The sequence below is a fragment of the Olea europaea genome, chromosome 4 (genome assembly GCF_002742605.1).
Source record: "Olea europaea var. sylvestris chromosome 4, O_europaea_v1, whole genome shotgun sequence".
Taxonomy (NCBI): Eukaryota; Viridiplantae; Streptophyta; class Magnoliopsida; order Lamiales; family Oleaceae; genus Olea; species Olea europaea.
The window spans coordinates 14,208,362-14,230,604 of NC_036240.1; the positions used below are offsets into that span (position 1 = coordinate 14,208,362).

Below are 22,243 nucleotides of genomic sequence, written 5' to 3' on the forward strand. Positions count from 1 at the left end.
GACACATTACATGATGTGATCATCCAAGAAGTTTGAGTGCCTGCCCCGATACTCATAACCTCAAAGGGAATTGTTGTTTCTCTTGTTGTAGAATAGTCTAACAATACTGAACAATAATCTAGTAATCAGTCCCTCCATAATTAGATTGTCACGAATGAATCGATTGTAGAGCAACCACAAGAAATAGTATTAAGAAGATCTCAAAGAGAAAGGAGATCAACTATTTCAGATAATTATTTGGTAAATCTGCAAGAATCTGATAATGATTTAGGGAAGTGTAAAGATCCGATTTCATTTTCACGAGCCATTGAAAGTGATGATTCTAAAAAGTGGATCAATGTTATGAATAATGAGTTGAAATCAATAGAACGGAATGAAGTTTGGGATGTTGATTTGCCTGAAGGTTTTAAGTCAGTTGGGTGTAAGTGCGTCTTTAAGACTAAATGCGATTGTAATGACAATATTGAACGACATAAGGTTAGACTTGTTGCAAAAGGTTTTACTCAAGAAATAAGGTGTTTATTACAAAGAGACGTTTTCTCCTGTATCGAAGAAGGATTTCTTAGAATATAATGGCTTTGACAGCTCATTTTGATTTGGAGTTATATCAGATGGACGTGAAAACTACTTTTTTAAATGGGAATTCTATTAAAAAGAGGTCTATAAGGATCAACCTAAAGGTTTCTTGACTAAAGGAAAGGAACATATAGTATGCAAATTAAAGAAGTCAATATATGGACTTAAACTAGCGTCTAGACAATGGTATATTAAGTTTAATGATACCATCACATCCTTTGGATTTAAGGAAAACACTATTGATCAGTGTATATGTTTGAAGGTTAGTGGAAGCAAGTTTATTTTCCTGATCTATATGTTGATGATATATTGCTTGCTAGTAGTGATCTTGCTTTACTACATGAAACCAAGAAATTTCTTTCTATGAACTTTGGAATGAAAGATATGGGTGTGGCAACCTACGTGATAGGAATTGAGATATTCCGTGGGTCACATGGAGTATAAGGATTGTCTCAGAAAGGATATATCGATAAAGTTCTAGAAATATTTAATATGGCTAATTATGCTACTTTTCCTCATTGGAAAGTTGCGAAGAAGGTGTTGAGGTACTTGAAAGGAACAAGGCAGTATATGCTAATGTATCAAAGATCTGATCAATTGGAGGTGATTGGTTGTTTCGGCTCAGATATTGCTTGTTGTGTTGACAGTCGAAAATCAACGTTTGATTACTTGTTCCTATTAGCTGGAGGAGCGCTAAACAGATTGTTATAGTAGCATCTACCATGGAAGTTGAATTTGTGGCATACTTTGATGCCATAGTTCATGCATTATGCCTGCGAAATTTTATCTCAGGACTTGGAATTGTCGACAGTATTGCCAGGCATCTGAGAGTGTATTGTGATAATTCTACAGCAGTTATTTTCTCCAAGAATGATAAATATACTAATGGCGCTAAGCACATAGAGCTCAAATATTTGGCCGTTGAGGAAGTTCAAAAACAAAGAGTGTCTATAGAACATATTAAGAATGAGCTGATGATTGCACATCCTTTAGCTAAAGGATTACCATCAAAGACATTTAAAGAGCATGTTGATCGTATGGGTCTTGGTTATAATCCATGAGTTTTGTTTATGGATCTCAATCTTTATATTTTGTTCTAAGACATTAATAGAGATCTCGTCTACCGTGTTCATGATATTTTCTTGTTTTTCCATGTTTTACGTAATTATGGATATGAATTATTGATGACAAGAATCGTCTTTACGACAAAGACATTATTGGCACATTCTTCTCATTATGGATTGTGATTAACCGACCATGAATATTTGAATTTTAAACATTAAGGTAGTTATTAGCTTTAAAAAGGATAAGCAAATCTATTTTAGTGAGATTTTTCAGGGAAAGTTATTTTCCTATCAACCACATTTATGGGGAGTGGTTTTCTGGAGATTAATATAAGGAAAAACTATCCTCTCTACTTTATATTTTCTTGGCTGCATTCCCATAATTCCAGTTATTGTAAACTCACGGAAAGGAGGACGAATTTGAGAGAATTATTATTATTATTATTATTATTATTATTTTTCACAGTTTTCATCACTTGGATCCTGGTATGTAAATAAACTTTGTGTATATTATTTCCACATTATAGAGATTGTGAATAACATGATAGTTGAAAATCTTAATTAAAGTGTTATTGTCAGTAATTAAATTACAGGTGGTGCCTGTGCATCGAAAGCTTTGGTGGCACAGGAGAGATGATGATACTTAATTTATGCCAATTAATTTCATAAAACCACTGGAATAAGAAATAAAAAAAAAAAAAAAACGAATTCATGGTGGAACAATAAATTATTTTAGGCCAATTATATATTTAAACTCGAATTATATAATTTTACTTAAGCTTATTTAAAAATATTAGAAAAATATTAAAAATTATGGTGTAGTAATTAAAATTTGTAATATAATTACCCATAAAAAGAAATGGAAGCTCTATTAGTTTTAATATTAAAAAAAAGAAAGAAAAGATAACAGCATTATAATTTTAGTTGGAATTAAATTTAATGACTTTTCAAAATATATTCTTTTAGATTAGTAAAAATATTGCCACCACGAAATGTTTTTCCACCACACTTTAATTTTATTTTCCTTATTTGCTATTGGACATGAATAAAATTGCATAACCACCTAAATTTTCTTCTAATTATTATATAAACCACGTCTCCCAACACCAATAATTTTTTATTTCGACATTTTAACAAATTCGTCTTTCCTTTCTATTTCTTGTCTTCTTCTCTATCTATTTATTGTTGTTTTTGCCCTTTTCATGAAATTTTTTATTATGACTAATCGTTTGATTACCCGCAAGTGAACGAGATCATAAACAAGTAATAAAGTGGTGTGTAAAGTGTCGAATTCACGAGAACTATGTGTTTGGTCGAGTTAAAGCTAATAATTCCCTTAATCGAATAGTAAAGTTGAGTTGTAACTAAAACTATTAAATCTATTAATTAACTTGAAAACAACGTAAAAACTTATCAAATTTGAGAGATGTATTGCTAAGATATCGAATTCCACTTGCTACTCAATTTTTAGTTAAACAAGTTAAATTGATAATTTGAAATCATGTTTGTTGGTTAATATTCCTATTTTATTTAAAAGCTTCTCTCGATAGCCTTTAAATATAAACCTACACATGATTTTCCTATATCTTTATGAAAAATACAAACGTAAAAGAAAGCATTAAACTAGCTAAAACATCCATAAAAACCATGTGAAGCATAAATGTCTATCTCTATACTCTATCAAACATCATAATTACTATGTGCTAATGATCTTATTATCTCTCTCGATGATAATAATACTCATAGACAATTAAATTAATGGCCAGTTAATTAAAAAACAAATGAAACAATAATAAATATCCAAACAATTGAACAATTTATCGTCAATTTAATTATTCAAACTAACAACTTCATAACAAAGGTTCATTACATCCGAGCAATAAAAAAACTTAGCCAAACATAGAGTTGGAATTAAACAAGCAAAAGAAGAAGGACATCACCAAAACTTGACGGAACGTGATAAATTTCACAATTAAAACTACAGTATTCCGCCCGCTTTCTGCCAAAATTGCCTAATGCCTTTGTATCTCTTCCTCGGTTTTTGTATGTGTGGCGTGTAGTTATATATATTTTCCCAAGTTAGCAGCTTTTGTTTACTCCAAAAATGGCTGCTTTTGTGTATTTGTGTCTCTGCTCAATTCTGCATTCATGTGTGTATAAATGTATATCACTCCATCCAGCAACTCTTTTTATTCTCTCAAAGAGCTGCAATTTTTTAAAAAGGATATATCGATAAAGTTCTTGAAATATTTAATATGGCTAATTATGCTACTGCTCGTGTTCCTATTCCTATTTATGGAATGGACAAGTGAAAAGGATTTTCCATAAAACGCATTGGAGAAGAAAAGTATTGAAAATATTCCTTATGCATTTGTTGTTGGAAACTTGATGTATGCACAGACTTGCACGAGATCGGATATTAACTTTGCAGTTGGTATGCTAGGGAGATACCAAAGTAATCCTGAAATTGAGCATTCAAAATGTGCAAAGAAGGTGTTGAGGTATTTGAAGGGAACAAAGCAGTACATGCTAATATATCGAAGATCTGATCAATTGGAGACGACTGGTTACTCCGACTCAAATCTTGCTAGTCATGTTGACGGTCAAAAATCAACGTCTGGTTACTTGTTCATATTAGCTGGAGGAGCAATATCACGAAGAAACGCCAAACAAACTGTCGTAGCAGCATCTACAATGGAAATTAAATTTGTGGCGTGCTTTGAGGCCACAATTCATGCTTTATGGCTGTGAAAATTTATCTCAGGACTTGAAATTCTCGACAATATTACCAGGCAGCTAAGAGTGTATTGTGATAATTCTGTAGTATTCATTTTCTCCAAGAACGACAAATATACTAATGACGTTAAGTACATAGACCTCAAATATTTGGCAGTTAAGGAGAAGTTCTAAAACAAAGAGTGTCTAGAGAACACATAAAGACTGGGCTGATGATCACAGATCCTTTAACTAAAGGATTACCATCAAAGACATTTAACTAGCATGTTGATCGTATAGGTATTGGTTATAATCCATGTGTTTTATTTATGGATCTCAATCTTTATATTTTGTTCTAAGACATTAATAGAGATCTCGTCTACCGTGTTCATGATATTTTCTTGTTTTTCCATGTTTTACGTAATTATGGATATGAATTATTGATGACAAGAATCGTCTTTACGACAAAGACATTATTGGCACATTCTTCTCATTATGGATTGTGATTAACCGACCATGAATATTTGAATTTTAAACATTAAGGTAGTTATTAGCTTTAAAAAGGATAAGCAAATCTATTTTAGTGAGATTTTTCAGGGAAAGTTATTTTCCTATCAACCACATTTATGGGGAGTGGTTTTCTGGAGATTAATATAAGGAAAAACTATCCTCTCTACTTCATATTTTCTTGGCTGCATTCCCATAATTCCAGTTATTGTAAACTCACGGAAAGGAGGACGAATTTGAGAGAATTATTATTATTATTATTATTATTATTATTTTTCACAGTTTTCATCACTTGGATCCTGGTATGTAAATAAACTTTGTGTATATTATTTCCACATTATAGAGATTGTGAATAACATGATAGTTGAAAATCTTAATTAAAGTGTTATTGTCAGTAATTAAATTACAGGTGGTGCCTGTGCATCGAAAGCTTTGGTGGCACAGGAGAGATGATGATACTTAATTTATGCCAATTAATTTCATAAAACCACTGGAATAAGAAATAAAAAAAAAAAAAAACGAATTCATGGTGGAACAATAAATTATTTTAGGCCAATTATATATTTAAACTCGAATTATATAATTTTACTTAAGCTTATTTAAAAATATTAGAAAAATATTAAAAATTATGGTGTAGTAATTAAAATTTGTAATATAATTACCCATAAAAGAAATGGAAGCTCTATTAGTTTTAATATTAAAAAAAAGAAAGAAAAGATAACAGCATTATAATTTTAGTTGGAATCAAATTTAATGACTTTTCAAAATATATTCTTTTAGATTAGTAAAAATATTGCCACCACGAAATGTTTTTCCACCACACTTTAATTTTATTTTCCTTATTTGCTATTGGACATGAATAAAATTGCATAACCACCTAAATTTTCTTCTAATTATTATATAAACCACGTCTCCCAACACCAATAATTTTTTATTTCGACATTTTAACAAGTTCGTCTTTCCTTTCTATTTCTTGTCTTCTTCTTTATCTATTTATTGTTGTTTTTGCCCTTTTCATGAAATTTTTTATTAGGACTAATCGTTTGATTACCCGCAAGTGAACGAGATCATAAACAAGTAATAAAGTGGTGTGTAAAGTGTCGAATTCACGAGAACTGTGTATTTGATCGAGTTAAAGCTAATAATTCCCTTAATCGAATAGTAAAGTTGAGTTCTAACTAAAACTATTAAATCTATTAATTAACTTGAAACCAATGTAAAAACCTTATCAAATTTGAGAGATGTATTGCTAAGATATCGAATTCCCCTTGCTACTCAATTTTTAGTTAAACAAGTTAAATTGATAATTTGAAATCATGTTTGTTGGTTAATATTCCTATTTTATTTAAAAGCTTCTCTCGATAGCCTTTAAATATAAACCTACACGGGATTTTCCTATATCTTTATGAAAAATACAAACGTAAAAGAAAGTATTAAACAAGCTAAAACATCCATAGAAACCATGTGAAGCATACATGTCTATCTCTATCCTCTATCGAACATCACAATATTTATTACTATGTGCTAATGATCTTATTATCTCTCTCGATGATAATAATACTCATAGACAATTCAATTAATGGTCAGTTAATTAAAAAACAAATGAAACAATAATAAATATCCAAACAATTGAACAATTTATCGTCAATTTAATTATTCAAACTAACAACTTCATAACAAAGGTTCATTACATCCGAGCAATAAAAAAATTTAGCCAAACATAGAGTCGGAATTAAACAAGCAAAAGAAGGACATCACCAAAACTTGACGGAATGTGATAAATTTCACAATTAAAGCTACAGTATTCCGTCCACTTTATGCCAAAATTGCCTAATGCCTTTGTATCTCTTCCTCGGTTTTTGTACGTGTGGCGTGTAGATATATATATTTTCCCAAGTTAGCAGCTTTTTACTCCAAAAATGGCTGCTTTTGTGTATTTGTGTCTCTGTTCAATTCTGCATTCATGTGTGTATAAATGTATATCACTCCATCCAGCAACTCTTTTTATTCTCTCAAAGAGCTGCAATTTTTTACTCCAAAATCAACCTCAATTTTCTGCCTTTTCTTCTTACCTCTTGCCACCAGTTGTTCTTTTTTTTTTTTTTTTTTCTTTTTCAACAGTCCTGCTTCAATTACTGTGTGTATATGTAATAAATTTCACTAGCCGGCAGCCCAATTTCTTGTCTTCTCTGTGCGTGTGTCTAAAGATTAATTGGCTGCTTCTTTCTTCTCCCTTGTTTGTGCCGAAAATTCCCAAGCAGCTCTCTTTTTTTCATTTCCCCCGAAGCTGCCATTTTTCTCTATGGTGTTGTAAAGAATAATTGGCCGCCGCCTCCTTCTCAAAAAATCCCTTCATGTTTACATAACTGTGTAAACATATACACACCAAAGAATCCAGCCCATTCCCGGTCCAATTGCAAAGGCCCAATTTGATTAATGGCTTTTTTAAAATATGCCACCAACCATCCAAGTAAGATAAGTTAGCCCTTGATAAAAATTTATTTGTGCATTCATATCCCTTTAATGAAATTCACGTCCTTCAACTTTTCAAAGTGTGGAATATTATCTCCAATTATTCATCCAATGGCCAATTTATCCTTCCAAATGCTTCAAAACGAGTTAAGCACTGAAACAACGAAAAATAACCCAAATTAAATATAAACTAATAATTTGACGACATAAAGTTTAGTAATGTGGCATAAATAAGTGCACAAAATGCACTTATCAAGGACAATGCACATGTGAAAAAAAAAAAAAAAGGAGTTACAAATATGTCAATTACGAACTTGACTCGACCATCAATAGATCGAAAGACTAATGTTACTCATAAAAATACAAAAAGTTGCGAACCAATTTATTCTTTACAATACCAAATTTTCCTCTTCGCAACAAGAAACACTTAGCAAAAATATTCTGCCTCTACATGTCATCTGCAATACTTTTTGAACCATACTCCAATATTGAGGAAGCTCTCAAAGTCTGATTGGGGTCTGCAACGGAAAAAAAATAAAATGTGAAACTAAGTATAATAGCAGTGCTTTGTGTGGTGAGCTGAGTCGAACTAGCTAGGAACCATGGCTCGCCCACTTAGCCACAGGCCTAATGGAGATGGCAGACCGGGCCAACCTGGTCTGACTGACACCTCTAAGATGAAGATGGAAACTTACCGATCAATGCTATGCACATCATTGGGAAATACGATCAACTTCATCTCTACTCCTTTCTCCTTTAAAGCACGTGCATACTCCGTGCACAAAAAACAAGAAGTTAGCTCCCGATATTATACAAACAGATAGCATCATATGAGAACAACCCTTAGCAATCAGGGTTCGAGAATAGATCACTCTTTACATGTTTAAAGGTGCAGTTGAATGTTCTTATAACGTAGTTCCTTCTACTCATAGAAAAAATATTATAGTTTCACAATTTCTGTACATGAATAAAAACATACACAATATACACACATCACAACCCCGGATCTGTAATTATGCAAGAGATTTCAGGATATACAGCCGCATGGGGGTATATGTCCATGATTTGTTCCAAAATTAACGCTGAAGATAAGAAATCTTACTTGCAATCCATTAGAAACTGGTACGCGCAGGTCCTGAGAACCTAAGAGGAAGAGTGTAGGAGTTTTGACCTGCGAAATTAACAGAACACAAGTTCAGCATAAAATATAATCTCCAGTAGATCCAAAACTATACATGTTAAACCATAGTCATCAGACCCGACCAGATCATTGACCCGAAAAAATCATCAAGGTAGTGGTTTAACCAATGGATCATTGCTAGATTGTACTTTAAATTTTTTAAAACAAAAAGAGAATATATATTTTATTTTATGTCACTCTGCTAACAACAAATACATATATTTCGCTCACAATAATTGCAAATTTTCTACAGGTACCACAGTGGTCATGGTTCTAATGTTTCATACGAGGAATTGTGGGTTAGAATATCTCCCAATGCAAAATTGATATAACAATTTTGTTCTGAAGTCTGGACCAATTTGAAAACCGGTGCTGGTTCCCACTGAAGCATCCGTTTTAGGGATGTAACGAACCGGTCTGAGCGGTTATTGACCGGTTCATTTGTAAGCGGACCAAATATTGCCAACTGGACCAGATAATTGTTCGGTTCACTGATTCCGGGGTCGAACCGACCGGTCTGGTCCGATTTTAATAGCTGTGTAAAACTACAAATTCATAGTCATGCTCTTATAAACAACTATCAGGATCCTCGAAACTATATCAACCAAGCAGTGAGTGAGGGCATGTCAAATCAATGACAGATGAAATTAAACCTTGATCTTTTTATCTATTTCTCTGATGTACAAGAATCGTCTAGATCAGATTACGAAAACCTCACCTTAGAGATGTGAGAGATTGGAGACTTGCTGTGAAACTGAGCCAGGTGTTCGACTGAAGGGGATTCTGTAAACCTAGATTTTCCCTCGCTTCCATATGCCTCAAAGTAACACCAATCAGGAATGTCAGTTGTGCCAATCATCAAAGCCAAGTTGCAGACAGGGTTCCTCGCAGCTGCTGCAGCAAACTTGTCTGGTGCCTGAAGAGACGGGCATACAATTCATTTCAGAAATAAGTCATTTAGTCATACTGTATGACGATAAACTTGTCCGTTTGGCCCAGCATATGGTATGACAAGTGGCCTAATACTAATGCAAATGACCAAATTTGTAACAGAACTCGACCTGACCAATCAAGTGTGTTGTCAAAAATCCACCATGTGAACCACCAAGCACAGCTATTTTAGACGAATCAGCAAGTCCCATATTAATAACATGGTCTACAGCAGTGAGCACATCACTGACATCCTGCATTGACATAAAGCCAGAAAAAATTAGAGTCGAGAAGGCAGTCGTACACAAAATTATTTTAGTCGAGGAACAATTTTAATTATGTGAAGAAAAACAAGAAGCACCTGAGACCCAACTTTCCCAGGAAGAGACTGCAATGCTTCCTCGCCAAATCCCAATGAACCTCTGCAACAAAGTTGGTCACAGAGGATGATACTTTAGTCAAGTACTATTAATGATTAAGAAGTTGATATTAACTTTTAGCTCGACTTATTTGCACACTAGAGGTGTATTGGGCTGTAGAGAGACATGTCATCCTGGTTTTTCAAATGTCTAGGACGAAAAGTGAAAGTGATAAAAAAGCATGAGAAAAGAGTGAATAGAATTTACACTGAAAGTGCTTGGAGAATCTGTCTTAGCTTTAATATAAGTACAAGTAACTTTTTGTTTCCAAACATGTTTGAAAAATTACTTTTTTCGTACTTTTAAGTAAAGAAGTTGCTTATTTGAAAGCAACTCTTGTTGTCAAAATGACTTACTTATTTTCAATATTGATCATTAAAAAAAGTAATTTTAATGAACTAGGATTTCCCTGTTGGTTCAGGTCAGTTCAGGGCAAGCAGATCATTTATTATTTTACTTATTTAGTTAGAAATAAAATTATAACTTTTTAAGCTCAGCCAAACATGCTCATATTGACATAAAAGAGGAGCTAAGGACTACTAAAAGAAAGTAAAAAAATAGGACATTTTCCATCGATTACCAATATGTAAAAATCTCAGACGCCCCATTGTCTTTTGAAAATAGATACTTTTCATGCAAGAAACTAATTAGTATTGCTATCCCATGAAACATGTTGAAGGCTTAAAAAGTTCATATATGTGCAGTCATATGAGGTAATTCAATAATATCGAGTCAAGCGTCGAAAACGTGGAAATTGATTACACCTTTTCATATTAACATTTGTTAAACAAAGATCGAGTTCTGCACCAGTAGATAAAAGAACATGTATTCAAGCATAATTCTTTTAAAGGAATACCTCTGGACTTTCATGTGCTTATCGACTAACTTTTACATGAGGAATTTAACTTCAAAGCTAGAAACTATATCTTGGTAGGCTACAAGCATTGAAAATTATTATCGGCCGATTATATTTTAAATGGTACTCACTCTGACTTTCAGTATAATTTGGGCAGAAAGAAAGGAAAGCGGATACTGCCATTGCTCACCTATAATTTACAATTAGCAAGCTGTAACCAAGTGAGCTTAGGAAAGCTAAAGGCTTTGAGAAGCTTGTAACTGAGACAGCGTGAGGGCCACCGTGAAGAATTACAATTAACGGATCAAGTGCGTCACCCTTCTTAGACTTGGAGGATACATATATAGCTTCAAAAGGTTTGCTTGCACCTAAAACAAGTCAAAAATATAAACTAACGCAGAGCAATGTAAGAAAAGATTCCGTGAAGCTGCTTACTGACAATTCCATAAAGAACAAAAGTCCATGCAATATATCAGAGACCCTAACCTAATGTTTATTACTGCAATGGGACAAAACTCAAACTGGATGAAACTGGGCAGTCTGAGACTCCGATATGACAAAGACCATACTTTTAAGTCTACTCTTATACCATTTTATACAAATTCGACAGACTAACATATCGTTGGTAGATTTTTAAATTAATATTTCAGTTCTGATTTTTTTATTTAGTTTATGCATGAATATTATGCTCCTTTTTGGCCCCCATTAAAATTATAATTCATATTTCTTTCTCTTCTTATCAACCACACATGCTTCAATAAAATAATATTACATGCAATCCCAAAACTTTTTCTTCTTTTTTAACCACACATTTTTCAAAAAAATACTATTCCAACCATTAAAATTTCAAATAATGGGGGCCAAATGGGGGTTATATTAGTGAGAATAAGGTTAACAGGTTATCTTGTTATTTGTTACATCTCTTCGGATGTATCTTCATTTCTCTAAATGCATTAATCCATTTCTAAAGATTTTCACATATTATTGATGTCATTTAAAGCAGTTTCTCATTAGTATTTTATTCTTACATAACTATAATCTCATATATTTTACATATTATTTACTGCGGTAATTCCAATCTGGCGTCCAAAATTAAATATACTGGCACTACACCACAGCAAATCAAGATCTCATATGGAAGAAAGTATCTGTTTCTACTCCCGGTCTAGAAATAGGTGCCTACATATTGTCAGTTTATATTGTTGACATCCATGTAAGCTGGAATTTCCAGAGGGCACATGCGACATTTGAACTAAGAAAGTAACTTCCATATATTACTTCCCGCTATCTAGTATAATTTCAGTTTGGCAATAACCTTCCTTCTAAACTACAATATCAGGTCCTCTAGAACTCATTCACTAAAAACATATTATCTAAATCATAATATCTTAAGAAATCTTCTCTTTCCATCGAAAAAAGCCTAAATAAACCATAAATTTCAAGTACCTTTCGTGAGGTTCTCGGAGGCATCCTTAACAGGAATCTTCATTATATTAAATTCTCGTGATGCCAACAACGACATAGACTGTTCAAAATCATGGAACAATCTCAAAGGCTTTCACAAAATAAAAAGTTCTTATAATACAGAATTAAAATCCAAGATACCTTTTCAGGGCATTTTGTTGTAGGGCTTGAAACATCTAACCAATCCCATTTGGCATCTACGGCTGTCTTCCCAATGGGATAACCATACTTGATTTGAGGTAAATCAACTGGGCTGCTACACACTTCAAATAGAAATGTAATTTAAAGATTATTTCATGTGTAGAAAGTAAAATCTGATAACACTTTCAAAATACTCGTACACATCTTCTTGAAAATACCAGAATTTGTGCTTACCAGCAATAATATTGTCCCCATCAAGAGCAAGGACATTCCAAGAAAAGTTTGAGCTGTTAGGGCTGATTACTGATACATTTCCACTGAAAGTTAGAAAACACCAGTGTCATACAAGAAGAAAGGTTGACAAGGATTAATAAGTAAAATCCACTGTTAGTCATTCAACTTATTTTGAAGGTCTTTTAATTTTTTTTCCCAGTTAAGTCACTCAGTTAGAATCTATCAGTATTTCTAAAGGAATGAATAACATAACATGGAAGATCTCCATGTAGATTCTGCATCAAATTCCATTTTCCACGTAGGACATTCTGTTCGAAACAATAACAAATTTTTTACAGAGTGACTTAACTGAAGCAAAAATTGAACTTTAGTGATCATTTTAGAACAAAATAAGGTTCAGTGACTAGCATGAAATTTGCTATTGAGTGACCAACAGTTCTTAAACCCAGAACTTAATAGATTTGAGATTGATCTACACAGCAACAAGTTACCTTAATACATCCACAGAGACTAATCTTAGAGAACTCCCCCAGATAGACGATAAAACCACTGTGTGTCCATCGGAAAGCCATGGTCTACTAAGAATATTTGAACAATAAAGTCCGGGAAATGCCCCATCCTCAGGACACATCACGACAGGAACCTACAGATGACAAATAGGACGGGATACAATAAATGTCGCAGAAATAGATTCAACATAATACATGCCCAATGTTTTTATATTGGTTGTTCCTATTACAAAAGATAAGGGAGAAACCAAACGAAAATGTATCCAGTTACTCGAAAATAGTAAAGCACAATATCCAAAGAGGGAAAATTCAAATTTATCCATGATGACTACATGTTTAGGTCATTTTTGAAGTCATCATTTGCATTTGAAGATCAATGGAGGAAAACCATACCACATCGACAACTTCAAATGACGGACCTAGCTTTCCAGAAGTGGGCCAATCAATTCTATGAAGAGAATCTGTTGCCGAGTGTGCCCCAGAGTCAACAGAGCCTTTTGCAGACAAAAAGATGAGGAATTTCCCATCTGGGCTGAAAATAGATTAAACAACAATAATCAATCCCGTTAGGGGGAAATCAATAACAGTGATCACTTAACATGAATGGAGAATATCAATAACAGTGATCGCTTAGCATGAATAATAGAATTCGTCAAATGATCTAAGGCTACACAAGATTTGGCTATTAAATTACATCAGAACTTTAGGAAAATGCACAAGATTTAAACTGCACGAAAAACCAATACGCATCAGAATCTCAATAACATCTCTTTCTTTTGTGAACACATTAGGTAATCATACCTGAACCGTGGACAGAATGCGCTGCTTATGCTTCGAGTCAGATTAACTATGGGCATATCTTCGATTGCATTCCTTGTGAAGACGGAACAATATTATGTCAAAAGCATAATAAGGCAACTGAATCACATTGAAAGAGAAATCTCCAAAAGTATCTAGCATGAAATGATGTAGCGAATCAAACAAACAATTTTAGCTATGGCTAGTATTCAACCTGGTTTGAATGGCTTCTGATTCAAAAGAAGGAGCTTTGACTGCATATAAAGCACAAGGCCTATTGTAGCAATATTTGATGCCTAACTTTCTAGCATCAGAAGGCCACCCAACAAAAACCAGATGTTGATGCTGGTTTTCAATTGATGGAGCCCATACAACTTGGCCAACACTCAATGACCTTCCTACACCTTCAACGGCACATACTTCTCCACTGCAGAAAGTTCATTTTATGAGTTAATACCTGAATGACATGTTTGGCAAAGTACAATGGAAAGTACATGAATTAAGAAAGAAAAAGAAGCCAAACTTTGTTTATTGTATCGCACAATCTCATCTAGTACAATGAATCCAGCATGTATGAAGAGCGTAACTTGTTATGCTTTCATGGCAAATATGTAGATAATTCATACCTGTCTACATTGATAACAAAAAGTGCAGGCTGCCTTTTCCCAGCATAGGTTTCTCCCCAGTCCTCTTCCCAATCACCTTGACCTTTCCAACTACCACAATCCTTATCTGTAGAACCCCCTTTTTTGTATCCTAGATCAGTAAATGTGGGCTTGGGTTGATCCGGCTCCTCAGCAACATAAGCTATGAGAGTTTCATCAGAGTTCCATGAAATTCCCTCAAACCTTCCACCAAGAAACATTTAAAATTGCAATGATGCCAAAGAAAGCAGAACTACAAGTAACTCCTGATAGTACTCCTATATGCCATATCGTAAGTAAAGGTGTACATATATATGGTAGTGCACAGATAGAGTAAGTTTACCATCCATCTGAATATACTGATCCATGCTTAGAGCGGGGAACTGGAATATCCTTTTTCACTTCAGAAGGACCCCAGATTTCAAAATGGGTTGGGGAGTCATTTTCAGAATTTCGAACAATAAGAAGTTTTGAACCCGACGGGGAGGGTACCATCGCAGAAACGCCCGTAACCTCAATTGGAAATGGAGCCCAATGAAAGCTTATAGAATTGCTGCTTTCTTTTAGAATATGACTGGTAAGTATTGATTTCCTCCTCTTATTGGCCAAAAGATTTGCTTGGCTAATTGAAAACATGGCCTGAGAACCTTGTTATGCAGTAAGATACACAAACCAACAACAAAGTCTCAGATATTGGCTTAGCAAGAAAATTGAGCAAAAAACATAAAATGATGGAACTAAGAGTTATTGATTAGAAGGGAAATTTGCTGACAAACTTAAGGAGACATACCATTTTGAGATGCAAAAGTCCATGCCTTATCAATGGCCGGAATGTCGGAGAACTCTTTGAGCAATTTAGACAGAGATTCATATTCTTCTTCTGCAGCTGCATCAAAACCTGCTGGCGTTTCTTTTATAGGGTTGGTTCCAGCACTGTCCATTGCTGAGGAAACTGAAAACCTTCCACTTCAACGATAAAGAAATGCAAATTAATTATTGCAGACTTAGAAATTAGGAAGCAGGTAATAAAAATAAAATAACCATCATATTCAAATTATGCACATCTCTCTCATTTTCTTATATCAAATAAACCATAGAGAATCAGAGCTGGATGGACATAGATGAAAAGAAAGTCCCTTACCAATTTGCCGAGTACCGCTTCTCAAAAATTCTATGATATTTTGATCGACAGAAATAAGTTTCCAAAAGTTAACTTTACTGTTTTAAGTAAAATTTGACTTGGGAAAAGAAAAATGAAAAGAAAAACAGATACAATTCATCTTTTCCATAGATGATATGAATTGCTCAATTACAAATAATGTGAGCAGACATTACTAAGAGACATCCTGGTATATATTTTATTTAGTTGTTAATTTACATTTAAATTTAAGTTTTTAAAAAAGAATTCGTTTTCTTATTAATAATAAAATTTTGAATAATAAAAAAAAAAAAAAGAAAAAAGTAAAGAAGTATATTTTTTATTCTATCCCCTTTTTTATCCCTACGAAATATTAGATGAAATAGAACGCTTAGGAGGGATATAATGAAATTCTTTGATTGGCTCTTCCCAAAGCAAATGAATGATCCATTTTTTTTATTTGATAGCTTATTTCGGAATATTTATAGTGTCCTTTTTATATAAACCTATTTATTCCTCTTTCAAAAATTTCGACTTAATCAATTTATTTGTTAAAACAGGTCCTAAGAGAAATCTTTGGGACAAAATTCTAAATGGTCTATATAATTGGTCATATAATCGTGCTTATATAGATGCTTTTTATACAACATCCTTAACTGGGGCGGTAAGAGGATTAGCCCAATTAACTCATTTTTTTGATCGACGAGTAATTAATGGAATTACGAATGGGGTTGGTGTTATAAGCTTCTTTGTAGGAGAAAGTATCTAAAAGTCTCTAAACAGCCATTCATCAAGAGCCAAATTTTTAACTCAAGACATTCTCAATTGATGCAACTTATAGTACCTGCAACAATTAGTTTTTTAAACTTTTGTTGCTTGTATTGGTTTTCACACCATTCTAGCACTCTAGATCAATATAAATCATTTCCATATTAGAAAGAAATGTTTCAATACACCATTTCTCGAAAATAGCTAGTGCATTGAAAATTTGCGAGGCCACTCCTCTCACTGGTATTTATCTCTCTATTGCTTTCATTGACAATTAAATAAATAATAATAATAAATATTTCCTTTTACCTGTGTTGTCATTTCCCCATCTTCGTTAATTTGAAATTATGAAAGTAAACACAATGAAAAATCGAATCCATATTCAACAAATGTATAAATAACAGCACATCCATGAGAAATTACTTTCCATCTAAAAAACTTGGAATATTATGGAATCTCCACTCATCGCCAAATTCTGAAGCAAGCAAACATTAAGTACAGTCAAATTCAGAAGGCAGAAAATAATTGAAACACTATATGTTTCCTAATTATAACTTTAGCACTGCTCTAATGATCAAAAGTAGATGAAAATATTATGCTTCTGGTACTAACTGCTATACGTGTATATCAAGATCCTGAATTTAGTTTGTCTATCTCATCAATTTCCTTCCAAATAGCAATGAAGTGATTTGAAATTCAACTCAATATTACTAAAATAAAACGAGCCCGTGTGCAAACAATATTCAGAATTTATATTTTCTTACAGCATCGTTTCAAAATAATCCAACTTCACTCCAAGTTTATACTATAAAGCTAATTAAAAGTCAACTCTCCTACAAAAAACAAAAAAGGGAAGGGAAAAAAACCCACATAAATAATGCATAGAAATTTGCTAATTCGAATGGGTTATTAACTAATCAAATCAAAATCACAAAATACAAATCAACCCAATTTACAAATTATAATACGATACATCATAAATACACAAATACATATAATTACATATAGCGAGTGGACTGGGGAAGGTTGGGGGCGGGTGGGGGAGAGATACCTGAAGGAGATAGAGAAGGGCCTAGGACAGGGAGGGAATTTATTCTTGGGGAGAATAGAGAGTAAAGAGAAAGATGTGTTGAAGCAAGAGTGGAACTGTGATGTGGTTGTAGTGGTTAAGTGGACTACTTTGAGTGTCGTCATTTGTGAGGATATTCTCACGAGGAAACTTTCCTATTGGTGTAGGATACCGTGCCCTTAATTTACTGACTTCTAGGACAATTAGTACTTCATTCTTCGTATGAAAAAGAATAAAATAATGGTCATTTGTCACTAGAAATTATGGATGGATTATTCTTTTAGAGAAAATGACATTTGGGTTCCAAAATTTTCATTGAGTTGCAACTTTTATCCTGATATTTCATTTGATATCGACGGTCACAAACATTTGTCATTAGAAATAATAAAATTGACTTATTTTGACCAATTTTAGAAGGGTAAACTGGCTACTTAACATTTTTTTTTTATAATACGCTATTTCCTTTAAAAATATATATATATATTAAATACACTATTTATCTTCTTTACCAAATCTGCCTCCCGCAACCACAACTCCCATCAACCAACCAAATCCACTATCTTCACCCTAGCTGTCATCTTCACCAACCCTCTTAGAAAGAGTTCCAAATGAATTGAGTCCATCATTCTAAGAGTTAGACTCTTATTGGCTACTGTGATTCGTTTTCATTCTTTATTTTCCATTTTCTCATTTCACCCACCGTCAGTGCCGACCTTGATTATAAGCGGGGTAGGCGATCGTCTAAGATCCTAATTTGGTGAGGGCCCCAAAAAAACTACTATTTTTTTATTTTACATGTATTTTTACATATATATATATATAGGACCTCATGTTTGAAATTGGTCTAAAGACCGCAAATTCTCAAGCCCGGCTTTGTCCACTATTTGGATTAGTATTATCGTTCATGTGAATGTTTCATTTTTATTTTTATTTTTTTGTTCAAATTCCTGAATTCTCATACACTATAATGCATTGAGCCGTAAAATTTAAGCTACGTATGACTCAAAGTCGTGTTGAAAAAATAATTAGTTGCAATAATGTTCAGAACAATAAAATGCAGAAATATAAAACTTATCGTCCGATTGAATCTCGTGACAGCACAATGTCCTAAAGTGAAATTGCCCGTTGATAATTGCTGTGACCTCCGTGAACAATCACTCCCAGGATACAATGATCGTAAACCACTTGTGCAGCAATTACGAAAGATTTTTCCAGAACTCTCAATTATACTCCAGAATATATGTAAAAATCCGAGTATAAGAAATTCAGAATATGAAAAGGAGGATTGATGCAAGATAATTTTTCTATTTTCTTTTTTATGTGTGTTTTTCCCAAAACGAGATAGGAGTTTATATAGGTAAGATGAAAGTAATAGTCTCCACCATGATCAGAGAGTAATGCAGAATTTTAATGACTGAGTAGTGGGTATTTTAACGACTGTTAATGGATTGTTACAAAAACAAACGATCAGAAAATACTAGCTAGTAGCCATTAAATAATAAAAATAAAAAAAAATTTATTTTAGTCAAAGAAGTCCAAAGCTCCAATCAAGACATTTTAATATTTGCGTGGGAAGTGACCCGAACCCCTGACGTCCCATACAAAGGCTGCATTTCCTACCACTTTGGCACTTTATCTAATTTGATTATTTCTTCACATTTGATATTTATATCATAAATATATAACAAGTGGTACCACAATTTTATCGAAAATCAACCAAAATCAAGTATTCTTCATTCCTTAGTGGAGTAATAATCTTAGCTGTAAAAATGTTAATGGGTTTGTTTTGTTTAGAACATTATTTACGTATGGTAGTTCTACTATATATTCTAGTCGAATGCCTGATCCGAATGAGTCGACCACCTTAATGAAGGAGGATGGAGTTGTAGTTTGTTACTAAATGTGGACTGAAATTTTTTGAGAAGTCGAGAAAAATGTTATCAATTTGACCAATTATTTGATAAGATTTGAGTTGTGGGTGTTGGCTTACGAGAAAGTATGGGGCTAACAAAACAGGTGTTGGGCGTGGAAGCTCCGATACCATTTGTTGATCCCAAATTTAATTGTAAAGAATGAGATTTAATGACAATATTAAAATAAATAAGATCACACCACGAAAACAAAATTTAAAGTAAAGAAGAACAAAAATGGTTAATAGTAGAGGAACGGTGTTTATTATAAATTGACAATATGGAGAGAAATTACAGACATATTAATAATGTTTAAACAAAACTGACAGACAACCATTGTATTTATAAGTCACGTTTCAAACTCTATAAGAGTCCTAAAAGGTAAGAAAATATATTACAATTAAGAGTAGAGCTGGGCATGGTTTAGTTCTAAAGAGAGAACCGAACCAAACCGAATCAAAAATTTTGGGTATTGAGTAAGTGGAACCGTCGGGTCCAAATATAATTATGAAACCATTCGGATTCTGTTTCGTTCTGATCGGTTCAGTTTGATTCGGTTCTGTTCGGTTCCATACCATAATTACATTTTTTTTAACATTTACAACACTACATAAATACAACCAATAACATATTCAATTATAACTTTTACAAATTAATGAAGTCCAATTCAAAAACATATAAATAACAAGTTGTCCAATAAAATTAATTTATCGACATATACAAATATCAAAATGTAGATACTGATGGTAAAATATTAGTGATTCATATCAATAATTTATTTGCTCCAGCCTTCAAGTCTACATAATTTTTTTTTTAATTAGAAGTCATAGAGATAAAATATTTTTAAGTATTACTAATATTTAACAGCTATTTGATTTAATCATTAATTGCTTGACTTGCCATACGAAGAAACTCTACAGAAAAAATTGAAAAAGTACAATTAACAAACATAAATAACTAAAAATTGTTCAACTAATAAGATTTAATAAGAAAAAAAACATATATTTTATTACCTGTCTCAATACTCTTATAGAACTCTGTCTCTTTAACGCAAACTCTATATTGGGAAACTCTCAAAAGTCTAGATTCTTCCATTAGTCAGTTTCATATACAAATCAAGGCCTCAACTATTTTAGGAGTTAAAGAACTCCTAAATGGATCAAGAATGCGTTCTCCAGTGCTAAATGCTGACTCAGAAGTAACTGTAGATACATGAATGGCAAGAACATCCCGTGTAACCTAAAATAAAAATTCAAATCCTGAATTGTTGATCTTCCACCAATTTAAAATGTTAAATTTTTCATTAGTAATATCTTCAGTAGGTTCTATTAGATATCGTTGTACCTCATATTTTTCAGAAAAATTCATTTTGCTAGTTTTCATTTTCTTGTACCCAAAATCAAAATTACAATCATCCCAATCATCATCGTCATCTAAACCCTCCAACAAAGTGACTCCATCATTATATTCATTTTTACCACTTCCACTAGCTCCATTGTTTAAACGATGACATCCCTTGTATTGGTTATACAAAGCATATAATAATTTCATGACCTCATTTTTTGTGGCTTCAACCTTAACAGGGTCATACAAGATACCAATACAATGTACAACAAACTCCAACTTATACTGCTATAATCAAAATCTTGTTCATTTTATCAACGTTACCCCAATACTTGTCAAACTTAATCTTCATGCTGTTTGTTATGCTACTTAGCAAATAATCTTGCTTATCACCCATTTTTTTTTTTCAAAATTTGCTCAATTTTACAAACTTCTTGGAAGTAAATATTGGAAGTAACACTCAATGAAGCACTAAATTTTAATGTGACATTATAAAATATTCTTAGAAACTTGGCAAATTTCTAGCTTTCTCCCAATCATAACTTATAGGTGGGCCCTCTTTTTCTTTCCTACCTTCATTCTCATCAAAATACTTACAATAAAATCCATCCCCTTCCTCAATTCTATCAAAAGCTTTTTCAAAATTCAATACACTATCCAACATTAAGAATGTTGAATTCCATCTAGTAGGAACATCTAAAACAGCAAGTTTTTTTGCATGCAATCTTTTCCCTTTCAATACAACACTTAATTTCATCAACCGGGAAGGAGACAATTGAAAATATTTGACCGCATTGCGAATACTTTCTATAGATGGATTAAACTCTTTCGACCCTTCTTTAACAATCAAATTGACTGTGTGTGCTGAACAACGTACATGCAGATAAGAGCTACCTAAAATCATAGCATCATCAGGTTTCCAATTTTTCAACTTATTTTTCACATAAATGATCGCCGCATCATTTGTGTTTGCATTGTCTATAGTAATGGAACCCACACGCTTTATTCCCCAATCAAGCAAACTGTTTTCAATAAACTTCTCAATTGTCTCCCCTTTGTGATTTGGAACAACAGAAAAAATCAATATCCTCTTATGCAGTTTCCAATTCTATCAATAAAATGTGCTATGACTACCATATAATTGATGTTTTAAATTGATATCCAACTATTTGTGGTTAAAGAAATCTTTTGCCTATCATTAATAAATTTAATCCTCAATGATTCCTTTGTTTCATGGTGGAGATGCATTCTTCGAGAAGGAACCTCAAATATAGGGCAAAGTTGATGAACAAATTCCTTAAAACCCACAAATTCCACAAAGGAAAACCAATGCATCAATAATAATCATCTTAATCAATGCTTTTCTACACATTTCTTTATTAAACACCATAGTCATAATACCACCATCATTGTTTTCTCAAGTGAGTAGTGTTTGGTTTTCATCAACCCTAGTGTTCTTATATGCATAACAAGTTTTTAAATGCTTCTACGTGTTAGAAGTCCCA

General features: G+C 32.9%; 2 protein-coding genes across 3 annotated transcripts; both read right to left on the minus strand.

The window, feature by feature from the left end:
- Positions 1 to 7,504: 7,504 nt before the first annotated feature.
- LOC111393713 (acylamino-acid-releasing enzyme) lies at positions 7,505 to 17,646 on the minus strand. 2 transcript variants are annotated; one of them, XM_023019385.1, is made up of 18 exons: positions 17,467 to 17,646; positions 15,300 to 15,469; positions 14,853 to 15,156; positions 14,492 to 14,713; positions 14,080 to 14,292; positions 13,869 to 13,940; positions 13,461 to 13,599; positions 13,050 to 13,201; positions 12,559 to 12,641; positions 12,325 to 12,446; positions 12,166 to 12,244; positions 10,910 to 11,087; positions 9,806 to 9,866; positions 9,576 to 9,698; positions 9,233 to 9,430; positions 8,437 to 8,505; positions 8,030 to 8,106; positions 7,505 to 7,852 (listed from the first exon to the last, which is right to left on the minus strand). In XM_023019385.1, exons 1-18 carry the CDS (start codon positions 17,607 to 17,609, stop codon positions 7,789 to 7,791), a joined length of 2,469 nt encoding a protein of 822 aa, XP_022875153.1. In that variant the 5' UTR covers positions 17,610 to 17,646; the 3' UTR covers positions 7,505 to 7,788. The 2 variants fall into 2 exon arrangements, with proteins under 2 accessions (XP_022875153.1, XP_022875152.1); XM_023019384.1 differs by having other exon boundaries at positions 15,300 to 15,475; positions 17,467 to 17,645.
- A 3,594-nt stretch (positions 17,647 to 21,240) lies between these two features.
- LOC111393070 (zinc finger BED domain-containing protein RICESLEEPER 2-like) lies at positions 21,241 to 22,128 on the minus strand. The gene is made up of 2 exons (XM_023018471.1): positions 22,066 to 22,128; positions 21,241 to 21,846 (listed from the first exon to the last, which is right to left on the minus strand). The coding sequence occupies exons 1-2, from the start codon at positions 22,126 to 22,128 to the stop codon at positions 21,241 to 21,243; spliced, it is 669 nt and encodes a 222-aa protein (XP_022874239.1).
- Positions 22,129 to 22,243: the final 115 nt, after the last annotated feature.

Coding starts and splice junctions, on each gene's coding strand:
- LOC111393713 (XM_023019384.1), bottom strand. CDS start 17,609: ATGACGACACTCAAAGTAGTCCACTTAACCACTACAACCACATCACAG. Junction 9,867..10,909: donor TTGCTAATTGTAAATTATAG/GTGAGCAATGGC, acceptor ACTTTGTTGCAG/AGGTTCATTGGGATTTGGCG. Junction 8,107..8,436: donor CAGTTTCTAATGGATTGCAA/GTAAGATTTCTT, acceptor TTGTGCACGGAG/TATGCACGTGCTTTAAAGGA.
- LOC111393070 (XM_023018471.1), bottom strand. CDS start 22,128: ATGGTGTTTAATAAAGAAATGTGTAGAAAAGCATTGATTAAGATGATT. Junction 21,847..22,065: donor TGATTATTATTGATGCATTG/GTTTTCCTTTGT, acceptor TTTTATTGATAG/AATTGGAAACTGCATAAGAG.